This window comes from Schistocerca nitens, chromosome 1, assembly GCF_023898315.1.
Source record: "Schistocerca nitens isolate TAMUIC-IGC-003100 chromosome 1, iqSchNite1.1, whole genome shotgun sequence".
Lineage (NCBI taxonomy): Eukaryota > Metazoa > Arthropoda > Insecta > Orthoptera > Acrididae > Schistocerca > Schistocerca nitens.
The window spans coordinates 1,219,376,607-1,219,390,307 of record NC_064614.1 but is presented as its reverse complement, the minus strand read 5'-3'; the positions used below and the strand labels follow the sequence as shown (position 1 = coordinate 1,219,390,307).

General features: G+C 39.9%; 1 protein-coding gene across 1 annotated transcript in view; it reads right to left on the bottom strand.

Moving 5' to 3' along the window:
- Window positions 1–13,701, bottom strand: part of LOC126201425 (GTP-binding protein 1) — a 136,507-nt gene that overhangs the window by 62,123 nt on the left and 60,683 nt on the right. Inside the window, exons 5-6 of the mRNA XM_049936785.1 lie at window positions 12,688–12,866; window positions 10,255–10,418 (exon numbers count right to left, since the gene is read on the bottom strand). Coding sequence (XP_049792742.1) covers window positions 10,255–10,418; window positions 12,688–12,866 — 343 coding nt within the window. The remainder of the gene's footprint in view (window positions 1–10,254; window positions 10,419–12,687; window positions 12,867–13,701) is intronic.

Sequence of the window (13,701 nt, the reverse complement as noted above, 5' to 3'; positions counted from 1 at the left end):
GACAGACATTGGGAAGACAGAGAACTACAAATCAGTATGTTTCCACTGAGGACTCCCTGGACACGTACTCTACTGCAAATAAAGCAGACGAGTATTTGACAACTATTACACTGGATGATGTCAAGCATCAGCACATTGCTATTCATGCCAAACAACTGCGTATGATTATAGGTTATCTGTGGGATGAAGCCCTTAGCCTTATCCGGGATGAGGTCACTGCCCAAAATGCTGTAGCCATTCCCTGTCATATAAAATTACCAACTGTTCATCTACACATCCAATACACAAAAACTAACGTGACTATGAAGGTGAGGTCACCACAGATGAAAACGCTCCATGGACAACAGCTGCCATGATGTCAAGGAATCTCACTGATGATGTTATTGATGGCCAATCTTTCCAGGTGCAATTAGAATCAAAGGCTTATCTTCATCAGCTAATGAAGATTAAGTTCCATGATACAAAAGCAATTATGTTAAAGGACACAAATGGGAAATAAGCCCAACCAACTGGAACATGCAAGAATAACTATCAATAACAGAACACAGCCCTTTGACTTTATTGTTCAAACAGAATATTGTCGTGATATTCAAATGGCTCTGAGCACTATGGGACTCAACATCTTAGGTCATAAGTCCCCTAGAACTTAGAACTACTTTAAACCTAACTAACCTAAGGACATCACACACACCCATGCCCGAGGCAGGATTCGAACCTGCGACCGTAGCAGTCCCGCGGTTCCGGACTGCAGCGCCAGAACCGCTAGACCACCGCGGCCGGCTGTCGTGATATTCTAAGATGGGACTTCATACAGGCATCACAGGGAATCATACACTGTGGAAGATAAAAGCTTCAGACTGACAAAGCTATTCCAATAAGGACACACAACAAAGATTGCTCTGGGCAGTTGTTTGCCACTGAAAACATTGTTATCCAGCTATCATCAATTAGATGTGTTACAGTCATCAATCTAGATGCTCAGGTACACTGTAAGGCTTTAGTAGGTTGCAAAAAGCTCACGAAATAAATATACACACCAGCAATGGTCATAAGCATTGGAGAAGTTTGGATCACTATTTGTCATAAACAGTCATAATTCAGTGCTAAATGTATGTGCATACGAACAGCTAAACCAGTGAAGGAAGGGCAGCTCAGTGCCATCAATGAAGACTTTTCACTGCTATCACTACACATAATGCAGTACAGAAAGCTACTATCAAATTGCCAATAGGATCTGATAAAACCAAGCAACATCATGGGTGTAAGCTGTTCTGTATCAATATTCAGATTTTTTCATATCCAAAGTGGAGAAAAAGACAGACCACGATTCATAAGAAAACATCATCTCAATACTGCAGCGCTTGCATAGGGTGCCACTGTGCGAACAGCATGTAATTCAAGAGTAAGTTGAGAAGACGCTGCTGGATGACAAAGCTGTATCTTCAGAGTGTCTTTGGTCCCTTCCTGTGGTCCTTGTGAAGGAGGAGGACAGCACATGGTGTTTGTGTGTTGACTAATAATGAGGGAAAAAAGTGATGAAAAAAGATGTCTGCCCATTCCCATGCATTGATGACGGTTTAAAAGGAATAAAGTACTTCTCAACTATGGACATGCAGACAGGCTACTACAAATTAAGGCTGAGGAGGTTGACCAGGAGACTCCCTTAATAACACCCAACAGGTTTTACGAGTTCAAAGTTATGTTGTTTAGGCTACGTAATGCTCCAGCCACATTTGAGTGTATAACTGACAACGCGCTTTGTCACCTTACATGGACACATTTTTTTGCTAACTGGATAACAATGTCATTTTTTGAAGAAATGTGAAAAACATGTAAGGTGCCTGACAACAGTGCTGAAGGGTATTCAGACAGCATGCCTCTGCCTGAGTGTGAAATAAAAACTTTGGGACACCTAATTAATGGCGATAGAGTCTGTCACCATCCGAAGAAAACAAGATCGCTCACAGATTTTCTGACTCTTCTGCAAACTCAGGATGTGACAAGTCTTCACAGACTGTGCTCATAGTACCGGCAATTCATAAAGGACTTCTGTACCAATTCATGTCCCTTGCAAGAACTACTGTAGGGAGATGTCAAATTTTCTTGGAACAAGGAGCAAGAAAGATATTTTTTTTTTCTTTTTGTCCTTAAGGAGAAGCTAACACCATCTTTAGTCCTAGCATTATATGGCAAGAATGATGAGGGAGAACTTCACAGCGACACTAGCGGTTTTGGGAACAGTCCAGCTCTAGTCCAAATTCAGGAAGGTGCTGAAAAGGTGATAGCTTACACTTTAAGGGTACTCTACAACTCTGAAACGAACTAGGCACTACTCTACAGCTGAAAAAGAGTGCCTCACAACCATTCTGGAGGTAAACAAGTTCTGACATATTTATTTGGCACACCATTCACCACTATAACAGACCATTGTTTACTCTGCTGATTGACTATCCTGAAGGATCTGTCGGGTTGAATGGCAAGACAGGCACTGAGGCTTTGAGAGTACGACATCATAGTGGTATACAAAAGTTGATGAAAACACAAGAATAACTGCCTTACAAGGAATCCTTTGCAGCATATAGCAGCGTAGATGAAATCACAATTACCACTGCATTAAGTGGCACTGCTGCTGAATGGAAGGAAGATCCAGCACTGCTGATAATGATAGAAGCCTTGAGGAAGGAGGAATCAACCAAAGGAGAATTCTAATGAATAAACCAAACACTGTATAAGACGAACTACAATCCTATGGGACAGAAATAGTTATTCGTCATCACAGCTATTCTGAAGTATTTCCACGATGTGCAAACATCTCGTAACCCGGGATTTGTGTGGACCCCAGACAGAATCAGAAGCAATTATCACTGGTGACACCTCTATCTATCAGTTAGACATTATGTGAGTCACTGTAAGGAATGGCAATGATGGAAGTATGTGCCATAATTACCCCCAGGGCAGCTGATACCTTTACCACCTGTAGCAATGCCATTCCACGGAATCGGAACTGAGCTCATGGGAAAGCTCCTGAAGTTGACAAACAGTCTGCACTGACTACCCACCAGTTATGCTGTCACCAAAGTTGAGCTGACTACCAAGGATCCCTAAATCCAAGCTTACTTGTAGAAGACATTATTTTGAAGTGCAAAGCATCCTGTGCAATGGTCTCTGATCACGCAAAAGTTTCTGAAGGAGACTATTAGCAGAGATAATTTCACACTGCAACATCACCCAAAAGATAACAACTGCCTACCATCCACAGATGAATGGCCTCACAGAATGTTTTAATAAAAAATTGGCTGGTATGCTCTCAATGTATAACAATACCAAAGAGACAGATTGAGATGCAACACTATCATCCATGACACAGCATATAACACAGTGAAGCAAGACACTACAGGCTTCACATGGTTCTTTCTGCTCCATGGTTGTGAGGCTAAATAGAGAGTGGATACACAGTACCTGATTCAACTAGATGATACTCAGGATGCAAACGTTTTCCGAACACCCAGTACAAGGACTGAGAGTGCTGTAACACCAAGCACGGTCAGTGATATACAGCCTTGGAGACTTAGTATGGATATTCACAGCTAAGTGGAATGTGGGTCTACAGGAAACATTACTAAAACACTACTTGGGGCCATACTGTATCCCTCGTCACTTGTCGGACATTACATACAAAGTAGAAAATTATGATCCCTCGTCAAGAAGACAAAAGAGCAGATATGTTGCCTATGTCTGAATTATAAAGCCATATTTGAGTCACAAGATGCAAATCGAAAATGGGGGCTTCTCATTCAAGAAGGTTTTCTTGATGATCACAAAGCTTCAATGGGAGGTGTTACCTTTGACACTCATCATAATAAAGAAGATATGACAACATCACCTAAACACGAAGAATCTTCACCGCTGCCATATAGGGGATCACTGACAAGATTTAGAGCTGCGATTCTGTTGTCAGCTCCAATAAAACAGCAGGTCAGGTCACTGTTTCTCCTGGAGAGGGAGCAATGCAGGAAGCGATGCTGCGTGCAGCTGCAGCAGCAGGTGGAGTAGTGGTTAGTGTCACTGACTGGTGGGCTGGGGGTCACCAGACCAAACCCAATAGCCAAAAAATATTTGTTATCTAGTGTTTATTATTTGTGGAGGGTTTTCAAAATTTCTTACGTGTGTAGTGTTTGCATATTCTGGAATATGCAACATGTGTATAAATAGCAGCACACTCCATCCAGGAGTCAGTCCTATTCCGCCTGAATTTTGGTCTGTGATAAACATGCTTTCAGTGCTAAGTGTTGTACTTCACTTATGACCCTGTTTTTCGATTTGGTTATGATGTGACACAGAGCACTAAAATCACATGGAGAATTTTCAACATTAAACAGCCTAGTTCATAACTCAGAAACTAAAAGTGGAAAGGATTTCCACAAAGATGTTCATAGCAATGCCTTATATCATAAAAATATAGCTCTCCAACACAAAAATTTCAGTTGTGATATAATTCTGTTCTTCATCACATTGACTGCAAGAACTTAATTTTTGCCATCTAATCAACTGCTCCCAAATGAAAGCTTGTTGCTCATCTTCACCAAAAATTTTATGTATTAAAAGTTGATTCCGATGTAATGTAACAGACATTTTGGCTAAAACATAAAAGTGCTTGAAATTATTCATTTTTATAACAATTACTTAACTTATATTTACTATATCAGTTGTCATGGTGTGATTCAATTTTCACTTTTGGTTTCCTTTTTAGAAATAATCCTCAACATTGCTAATAAAACCACCATTTATTCACAGGGAGATAATAGGCTTTGTGGGTGACAGTTTTCTTTAGCTAATTCCACCAAGCTACTTGCTACACTTGTTTTCTGACACTTTTTAAAAACAGCCTTCTGAAACAAATTAAGTTACCTCATTAAAGCAGTGTGCCAAAATACCTCAATTTGGACAGCTAGTTTCTCGTAGAAGATTATGTTTTACTTAAAAATTAATTACAACATATGGATTGAATTTTGATGCAAAGACAGGTGAAGTAATGGTGTCACTGAGGAATAAGAATACAGTGGCAATGGATATAAGTTTCAGAGGGCAAGCAGAATGTTTCCAGTACCTAGGTGACAGCAGAAGGAATGATAAGGAGATTGGTGAAAGGGGAAGACAAGCCATGGACTCCTGCAGAATGTAAGGAGTCTGGTCTGGAGCATGGATGTACCACCAAAATGCAAACATATGTTATATCAAACATATTATGCTCAAATAATCACATATGCTTCAGAAACATGGGTAATGGAGAGAAGGCAGGTGAAAATGAAATGAAATGTCGTGTGGCTAGGGCATCCCGTCGGGTAGACCGTTCGCCTGGTGCAGGTCTTTCGAGCTGACGCCACTTCGGCGACCTGCGCGTCGATGAGGATGAAATGATGATGATTAGGACAACACAACACCCAGTCCCTGAGCGGAGAAAATCTCCGACCCAGCCGGGAATCGAACCCGGGCCCTTAGGATTGACAGTCTGTCACACTGACCACTCAGCTACCGGGGGCAGACAGAAGGCAGGTGAGCAAGATACAGGCTCGTGAGATGAAATCAGAGATGCAGGATATGATTAACAAGAACAGAGTAAGGAATGAGACAGTGACAGAAATTGTGAAAGTGAAGCCCATGTAAGAGATCATAGAAATGACAAGATTAAGATGCTATGGACATGTTAAAAGAATGGGAGTTGGCTGGATACCAAGAGATGCTTATGAAATGACAGCAGAAGGCAAGAGACAACGGACATTACAGTGAAGGAATGTGTGAGGAAGAGAAGAGAAGACTGGAACAGAGTGGAGAGAGAAGAATGGTGGGGGGACAGGAAAAAATGGAGAGGCCTATGTTCCAAACTGGCTCAGACAGGAGCTGGAAATAGTAGATGATGATGATATGCTAATAAAACATGAATGAGAATATATTAACTACTTTCCAATTGCATTGTCCTAAAAAAAATTTGGTTGCAAGCTTGTACTTCCTAAATCAAAGGTCATCATTTGATATACTTAGGGCCATGAAAATATCACACAATCAGCGTTTTCTACACTATAACGAGAAATGGTGGTTTTTATGAAATTTCATAAAATTTGTCATTTTCCCAGTCCCACAACAAAATTTCATAGCTCTGAGGGCAGCAGTTTACTAACACTGGCAACTGACTGTTATTTAATATTGAGATTTCATTTTAATTCTTTTCTCAACCCTGTGGTTTATATATAACCTTAAAACGCCCGTTCATTTCTCATACAGCATAACAGATGCCTTAGGTGTCAGACAAAAATGCCCTACGTGCAATGAACTGCAGTCTCTTAACAGTTTTATTTCAAAACTCTTATTTCCCAAGACTTTCAGACAGCAAATCATACAAAAAATGACATATTTTGGAGTGTTCTTAAATGTGATGCATTAATTAAGCTGCTACAGAACTATAAAAACAAAAACAACAAATACAGCATTTTAACTCTGAAAAGGCATTAATCAACATGGTATCTTCTCGATTTCTTTCTATCAGTGATGAAAAATAATGAAATAAAGAAAAACTAAAGAACTATTCAAAAACAAGCAGTCAGAAAATAACACCATAACTGACAAAAAATTTACCAAATTTGGTAAAAGTTAATACCAAAATTTCCTGTTCACACACAATATAACAGAGAGATTCTGCTCCATTTTTATCATGGCAATTTTACAATACATTTTGACAATATTATGTAAAGGATAGTTTCTGCTCACCATGCAGTGGAGATAACCCACACATAGACACAACAAATAGACTGTCAAACAAAGCTTTCACCCAAGCAGGCCTTCATCAGAATTAGACCCCCCCCCCCCCACCCAACCACACACACACACAAATGCACCTCACATACACCTGACCACAGTATCTGGCCAAGGAGAAGGCTGGGGCAAGGAGTGAGAGGGATAGCAAGGTAGGGATTGGGGATGGTGAAGTGCTGCTTCTTGGAGCATACAGGAATGAGGTGAGGAGAGGGAAGGACAGCTAGGTGCAGTCAGGAGGTGAGATGGAGGGGTAGAGAGTGGGGGGAGGGGGGTAGAGGGGAGGGAAAGGAAAGGGGGAAAAGAAGTACAAAAACTGTGGGTGTTTGGTGGAATAGAGGGCTGTGTAGTGCTGGAATGAGAACAGGGAAGGGGATATGGGTAAAGAAAAATAACTAACACAGGTTCAGGACAGGAGCATTACAGGAACATAGGATATATTGTAGAGACAGTTCTCACATTCAGAAAAGCTGGTGTTGGTGGGAAGGATCCTGATGGCAAAGGCTGTGAACCAGTCATTGAACTGAAGAACACTGTGTTGGGCAGCATGCTCAGCAACTGGGTGATCTAGCTGTTTCTTAGCCACTGTTTGTCGGTGCTCATCCATGCGGACAGACAGCTTGTTGGTTGTCATGCCTGCATAGCATACAACACAGTGGTTGCAGTTTACCTTGTAGATCACATGACTGGTTTCACAAGCAGCCTCGCCTTTGTTGGGATAGGTGATGCTTGTGATGGGAATGGGTTAGGTGTTGGTGGGAGGATGTTTGTAACAGTCTTGCATCTATGTCTATTACAGGGATATGAGTCATGCGGCAAGGGGTTGGGAGCAAGCAAGGGTTGTGTTGGGATTGACAAGAATATTGTGTAGTCTTGGAGGACAGCGGAATACCACTGTGAGAGGGGTGGGAAGGATAGTGGGCAGCACATTCCTGATTTCAGGGGACTAAGAGAGGGAGTCGACTATTTACAAGAGAAAAATATTTTTGTTAGTAATGTGTCGTCTTCAGTCAGAACGTTTTATTTATTTTCCTGTTTTAATCCAATTTGTTTCAAAGCTATAGCTCAATTGTCAAGGTCTTCATGATATTTTTGGGTATTTCACCTGCTTCATTTTATCATCTAGCAGTATATTAACAAAACAGTTTTTAGTTTTATGTGAAGAAACATCTCAGGCAAGAGAAACAAAATAAATTAAATACTTCTATTAGCTTCTCACAGAAGCAGAGCAACATTTTGTAGTCAAATGAAGATTAACATTAATAATACTTTATTCATTCTGTTTATCTAGCTTAAGATATTTTTCACGTAAAATGAACAACTATGTCATTCACATAGTGTGAGGTGATACAAGTAGATGTAATGCCAAAAAAAACGTGAATGGAGTCCACAAAAATGGAGTTATAGCTCCAAAATACGTTGCACTAAAACGAATTGGACTTGTGACACAAGATGACACATTATGAACAAAAATATTCATAAAACTACCATCTACCATCCTCATGTCAGTCCTGTACAATCAACATGATTTGTACGCCTTCAAAACTGACACTCTGAGGGGTACTCCCATTTTCACTAGCATTCTAAATCATATAGAAAACTGGCCCTCAGTTTCACTGAAAATTATTTACTACATAAATTGAATTGACAATCATACCATTATTATGAAATTTGGCTCAGCTGGTGGTATAACAATGTTGTCACAGGCCACAATTTCAAAAGAACAGTGGAAGGACTTAAAGACATCAAAACGCACTTAGGATTACAACTATTCAAATTAGCAGAAGTCTACCATTTTACTAATTAGCTTTAGTACTCTGTGCCCTTTGTATGTAAAAGAAATTAAAAATCTGCTGTTGCTTTTCTGCTTGAAGGTTTCAGTAAAATCAGTAATACACCAACCAATTGAAATGAGCTTCACAAAGCAATAATTAGTGAAATGTTGCGAGTGAAGATATCCACATCCACATACAGACCACCCTGCAGAGGAAGCCTTATCTGTTAACTGTTGTGAGACAAGCCTCCCACACTGCTCCTAACAAACGTTTTTACCACTGATCAATGACCAATGCAAAACTAACATCTTTACTACGACAAAATTTAATAAATGTAATTAATGGACTTATTATTTATGTACTTTGTGAGATTCAACTGTTTTCTAATTTTTTCATATAAAAAATGTCACAAGTAATCCTGCAATTTCTGTGATAATAGAAAGTAGGATGCACCTATTATATGCCTTGTTTCCAGGCTGGTCTAATTTTATTTTCACAGGCAGGACCATACATTGTTCGTCTTGAGAATCCCTAGAGCTTCACGTTATTCTGTGTGAAAGATCCCACTTACATCAAAATGTATGAACAAAAGAGAATAATCCTAAAAAAATTTGTGGAATGATTATTCGTGAATAGATATTCAAAAAGACAACAACTTCTTCAGTAAGCTGAAATCTTAATATGATTTAATGTAAAAAGCCAATATATGCTATTTAAATAACACACCAGAGTAATACACGCAGCATACAACTTATTATTTCAAGACATGAAAATTTATTTTGGAAATTATGATGCTGCTGTTATCGAACTAAAATTACACCAGCCAGAGTGAACGTCTGATTAAAAAAGATGAGCTGTCAGTTTTAACTGAAAAAAAAGTTAGACCTCTTTGCTCAGAGAAAGGACATTGTTTAAAACCTTAGTGACAATTTTAATCTTGCTGCTGTGCCTGTCGACCAGTCGACACCTCAACCATAAGATGAACTGATACCTCTACGCCTTCCATTATTTGTGCTCCACCTAAGACTTTCCTGGAGCACATTAACGATGTAAAATAGAATAAATGAGGAATGATGATGCAAAAAAGATACGAGTGTCAAGGTCTGTACAAAGTAAAAGGACTTTCTATGGAAAGGAACAGCTGACAGGTTACAAAAATATAAATCTTGAAACCAGAAACAAAATCACGAAGAGCTGTGTTTGGAACATAGCTTTATGCAGGTGTGAAACATGGACAATTGGGGAAAACAGAAATTAAATGATTACATGATGGGATGGCAGAAGGAAAGAATTACAGAGGCAGGTTTAGATATGATTGTATAAGGTAGATCACTGATGACGTAGTATACAGCATTTATTCTGGATCAAAACATAATTAGCAAACACTAGGAATGGCAAACTGCATCCAGCATTGGGGTTAATGGCTCAACAAACTACAATGTAGATGTAACTGTAATATACATTGTCTTTTTCTACACACATTAAGGCGTCCAGCATCATCCAAGCATTTGGCATAAGCAATTTAGGGAAGCCATAGAAAATTTATATCTGAATTTCTGGACGAGAATCTGAGCCCTGTCAGTGTCTTCATTACCGCACCACTTCACACAGCCCAATGACAAATAAACTTACTATTTCATACTGCATTCATTTTATGTACTCTGAAACTCACCATCAGCATTCCAAAATCAGGAGCATGACCGGTCATCCCAAATACTGTGGTCTTGAGGTAACGCTCATGCCCTGCCAAGTCAATAAATGTTATCACTTTTGAAGAACGTTCACAGATCTTCACCCAGTCAAGTGAACCATGCTCGGGCTTGTTTACAACATTTCCTGCAATAATAAACTAAATTTCATTTGTGTTAAAAAGGTTCCAGTGATTCAAAAAAAAAAAAAAAAAAAAAAAAAAGTTCAAATGGCTCTGAGCACTATGGGACTTAACATCTTAGGTCATCAGTCCCCTAGAACTTAGAACTACTTAAACCTAACGAACCTAAGGACATCACACACATCCATGCCCGAGGCAGGATTCGAACCTGCGACCGTAGCAGTCCCGCAGTTCCGGACTGCAGCGCCTAGAACTGCACGGCCACCGCGGCCAGCTTTCCAGTTATTCAACAATTTACCACACAGCATATGGGGTAGTCAGTTCCAGCAAGAAGTAATACAGTGACACCATATACAATGACCATAATGAAAACTTCCATGATTAGATAGAGCACTGATGTATAAACAAGAAGCACAACACAGTATAGTAAACATCGTATATTGTCACTAAAATTATTTTCTCATTAACATTCAGCTTGTCTTGGGGTTACGTGAAATAAAATTCCTTAAAAAATAACTTTAAAAAAATAACCTAATAATATGAAAGATAGAGAGACAGATAGAGACAGAGAAAGAGATAGTGACAGAGAGAGAGAGAGAGAGAGAGAGAGAGAGAGAGAGAGAGACTGGAACACAAAATGGAGTCAATCATTCACAGTACAGTAGTGTCATACTACACAACAATCACATGTTTAGAATATAAGAGAATACATCATGTACACATTAAACACAACAGCTTCTGTATAGAACTCATTTTCTTTGTCACATGTTGTTTATCTTTCAAAGAAAACACAAAATGTCTTTTTAAAGTTTCCATACATTGCATTTCTTTCTGGAGCAACACACGTTTCACTATGTCCCAGTCCAGCACACAGTTTTAATCTGCCATGAAATTTCAGATCAGTGTATACTCTGTTGCAGAATGAAAGATTCATTCTAGAAATGATATCCCGTGACATGGCATAGTCATTTCTCCGCAATATACTTTCTTATACGAGTGCTATCCCACTACCTAAGCATGAGAACGTCTGGGAAGTTTGGAAGGTAGGAGATGAGGTACTGGCTGAAGTAAAGCTGTGATGGTGGATCAGGAGGCAGTAAGAGTACTACCTGCAAAAGGTGAGGTGGCTGGGCACACAGCTTTAATCTTCCCAGAAGTTTGAAAGATTAGGATATGCAAAATAGATTGCAGAAAATGTTGACCGTAGTGTTCTGCGGGTATGTAATGATTATCACAAGCTGGAAAAGATGGAGTAACAGTCCCACAATATCTCTGCAGATAGACGCCAAAATTACAGATCAGTGTATCTGAATGTTGCAGGTGACATTATCAAAACACATTACAAAGTACGCTTAAGAAGTTGGGAGAACAACACCTGCCATTCCATGTTCACTTAATTAAGTATATTACGAACAAACTAGCATAGAACAGGGTACGAAGAAAAGCATCAGATGAAATTCGTAACGATGTAAGAAAATTATTGTGTTCATGAAAGAAGTAAATGAAAACACACACACACACACACACACACACACACACACACACACACACACACACACAAACTCTCACAACAAAAACGAATACCAGTTGCTCCGTCTGGCAACACCTGCCCCTCCATACCCAATTTAAGTGATGTATACCCGCATCCCATATTAACAACAAAAGATCACCACATTTTGAAATAAAACCAAAAACAAAATACAACAAAAAGCCACTAGACAGCTGGAAATGCCATTTGGCTCCCAGTAATTAGAAAATAAAACAACATACATACAAACTACTAATATTACACTATAAACACTGAACTATGCATGCCAGTGGTACACAAACACACAGTAGTGAAGCACCAAATCAACTCAGGAGCAAGTCCAACACATTGTAGACATAACAACAACAGGATTAAATAGTAGGTAACCTTAGTAAGGCTTAAAAAATATAGGTAACAAGACATAAAAGTTATTTTATGACAAAAAGCAAGTGCAGCACTGGAAACCAATTGTGAGTACTGCTTCAGAATTTCGAATGTCTAATGCATTTATCAATTTTAGTGGCATATTACAGGCCAGCGACAACGTTTCAGATGAATAAAGGGAACAGATCCAGGTACTATTAAAAACTATTTTATTCATTTAAAAAGCCGTAATTTACAAATGACAGGAAAAAAAAACTTATTTTAAAAATGATAGCAGAAATATAAAATAATACATATGTAAACTGGTCAATTTATTTGGCCACACATATGTTAAATATAACAATCAAATGGTTTGCTCCTACCTAAACTATCAAAACCCAATATGTCATTTCCAACTGAGCTCGTACGTCCGGATTCCATTTCATGCTTGTGTCGAAATAGCCTCTGACGAGCATGTCCACGTCCATTGTCCAGTTCTCCATGTGTCAGCACTCCCAGAAGCGTCGACTTCCCAGCATCGACGTTTCCCACAACTGCTACCCTGTGTAAATAAAACAAATGGCATTGGCGCAGGTAACTTGTTTATCCAGTGAAATGTTTTGCACAATGTTTGCCAATAAATTAATTATATCAAAAGGAAAATTCATTCGAGAACACTATATAGAATATCAAAATATCCACGGGTGTACTGCCGGTCTACAGTGTCCAACGGGCACAATATTTCGGCGATCATACATGTCACCATCATCAGGTGAACTGACAGACTGAGCCCCTGTGAACGTGCCGGCACGGAGATCCGTACACTATGGCTGCTCAGGGGGAACTGGGTTCGGTCGCGGCAGCGGGCCGATTTAAATACCCTCTGCCCGTGGCACACTCCCTCCGCTGTCCGCGTCCCGCGCCATGGTCACGCGGTGGAACAGATTGCGACGGCATCTGAGATGACATCGGTGTGATGGCTCTGTCCGCCGTGGTCATCACAACTATACGTTTGCTCAATTTACTCTTGATTAACCCAATCACTGGTTCCCAAGCCTTACTAAGATTATAGCCACAGTCACGGTTTATGAGGTCATCATTGGTGCGAATTTCGATGGCCTCTCTAACAACGCTGTCCCAGTAGCTCGACATCTGTACCAGAATCCTCGTGTGTCATACTCCATAGCGTGATTTTCCGACAAACAATGTTCAGCGACTGCCGACTTGCTCGGATACATCAGTCGAGTGTGCCTCTGGTGTTCACGGCATCAATCCTCGACGGTACGCATCGTCTGACCAATATACGACTTGCCACATTGACACGGAATCTGGTACACGCCGGCCTTCCTCAAACCAAGGTCATCTTTGGCACTCCCCACCAGTGGACGAGTTTTATT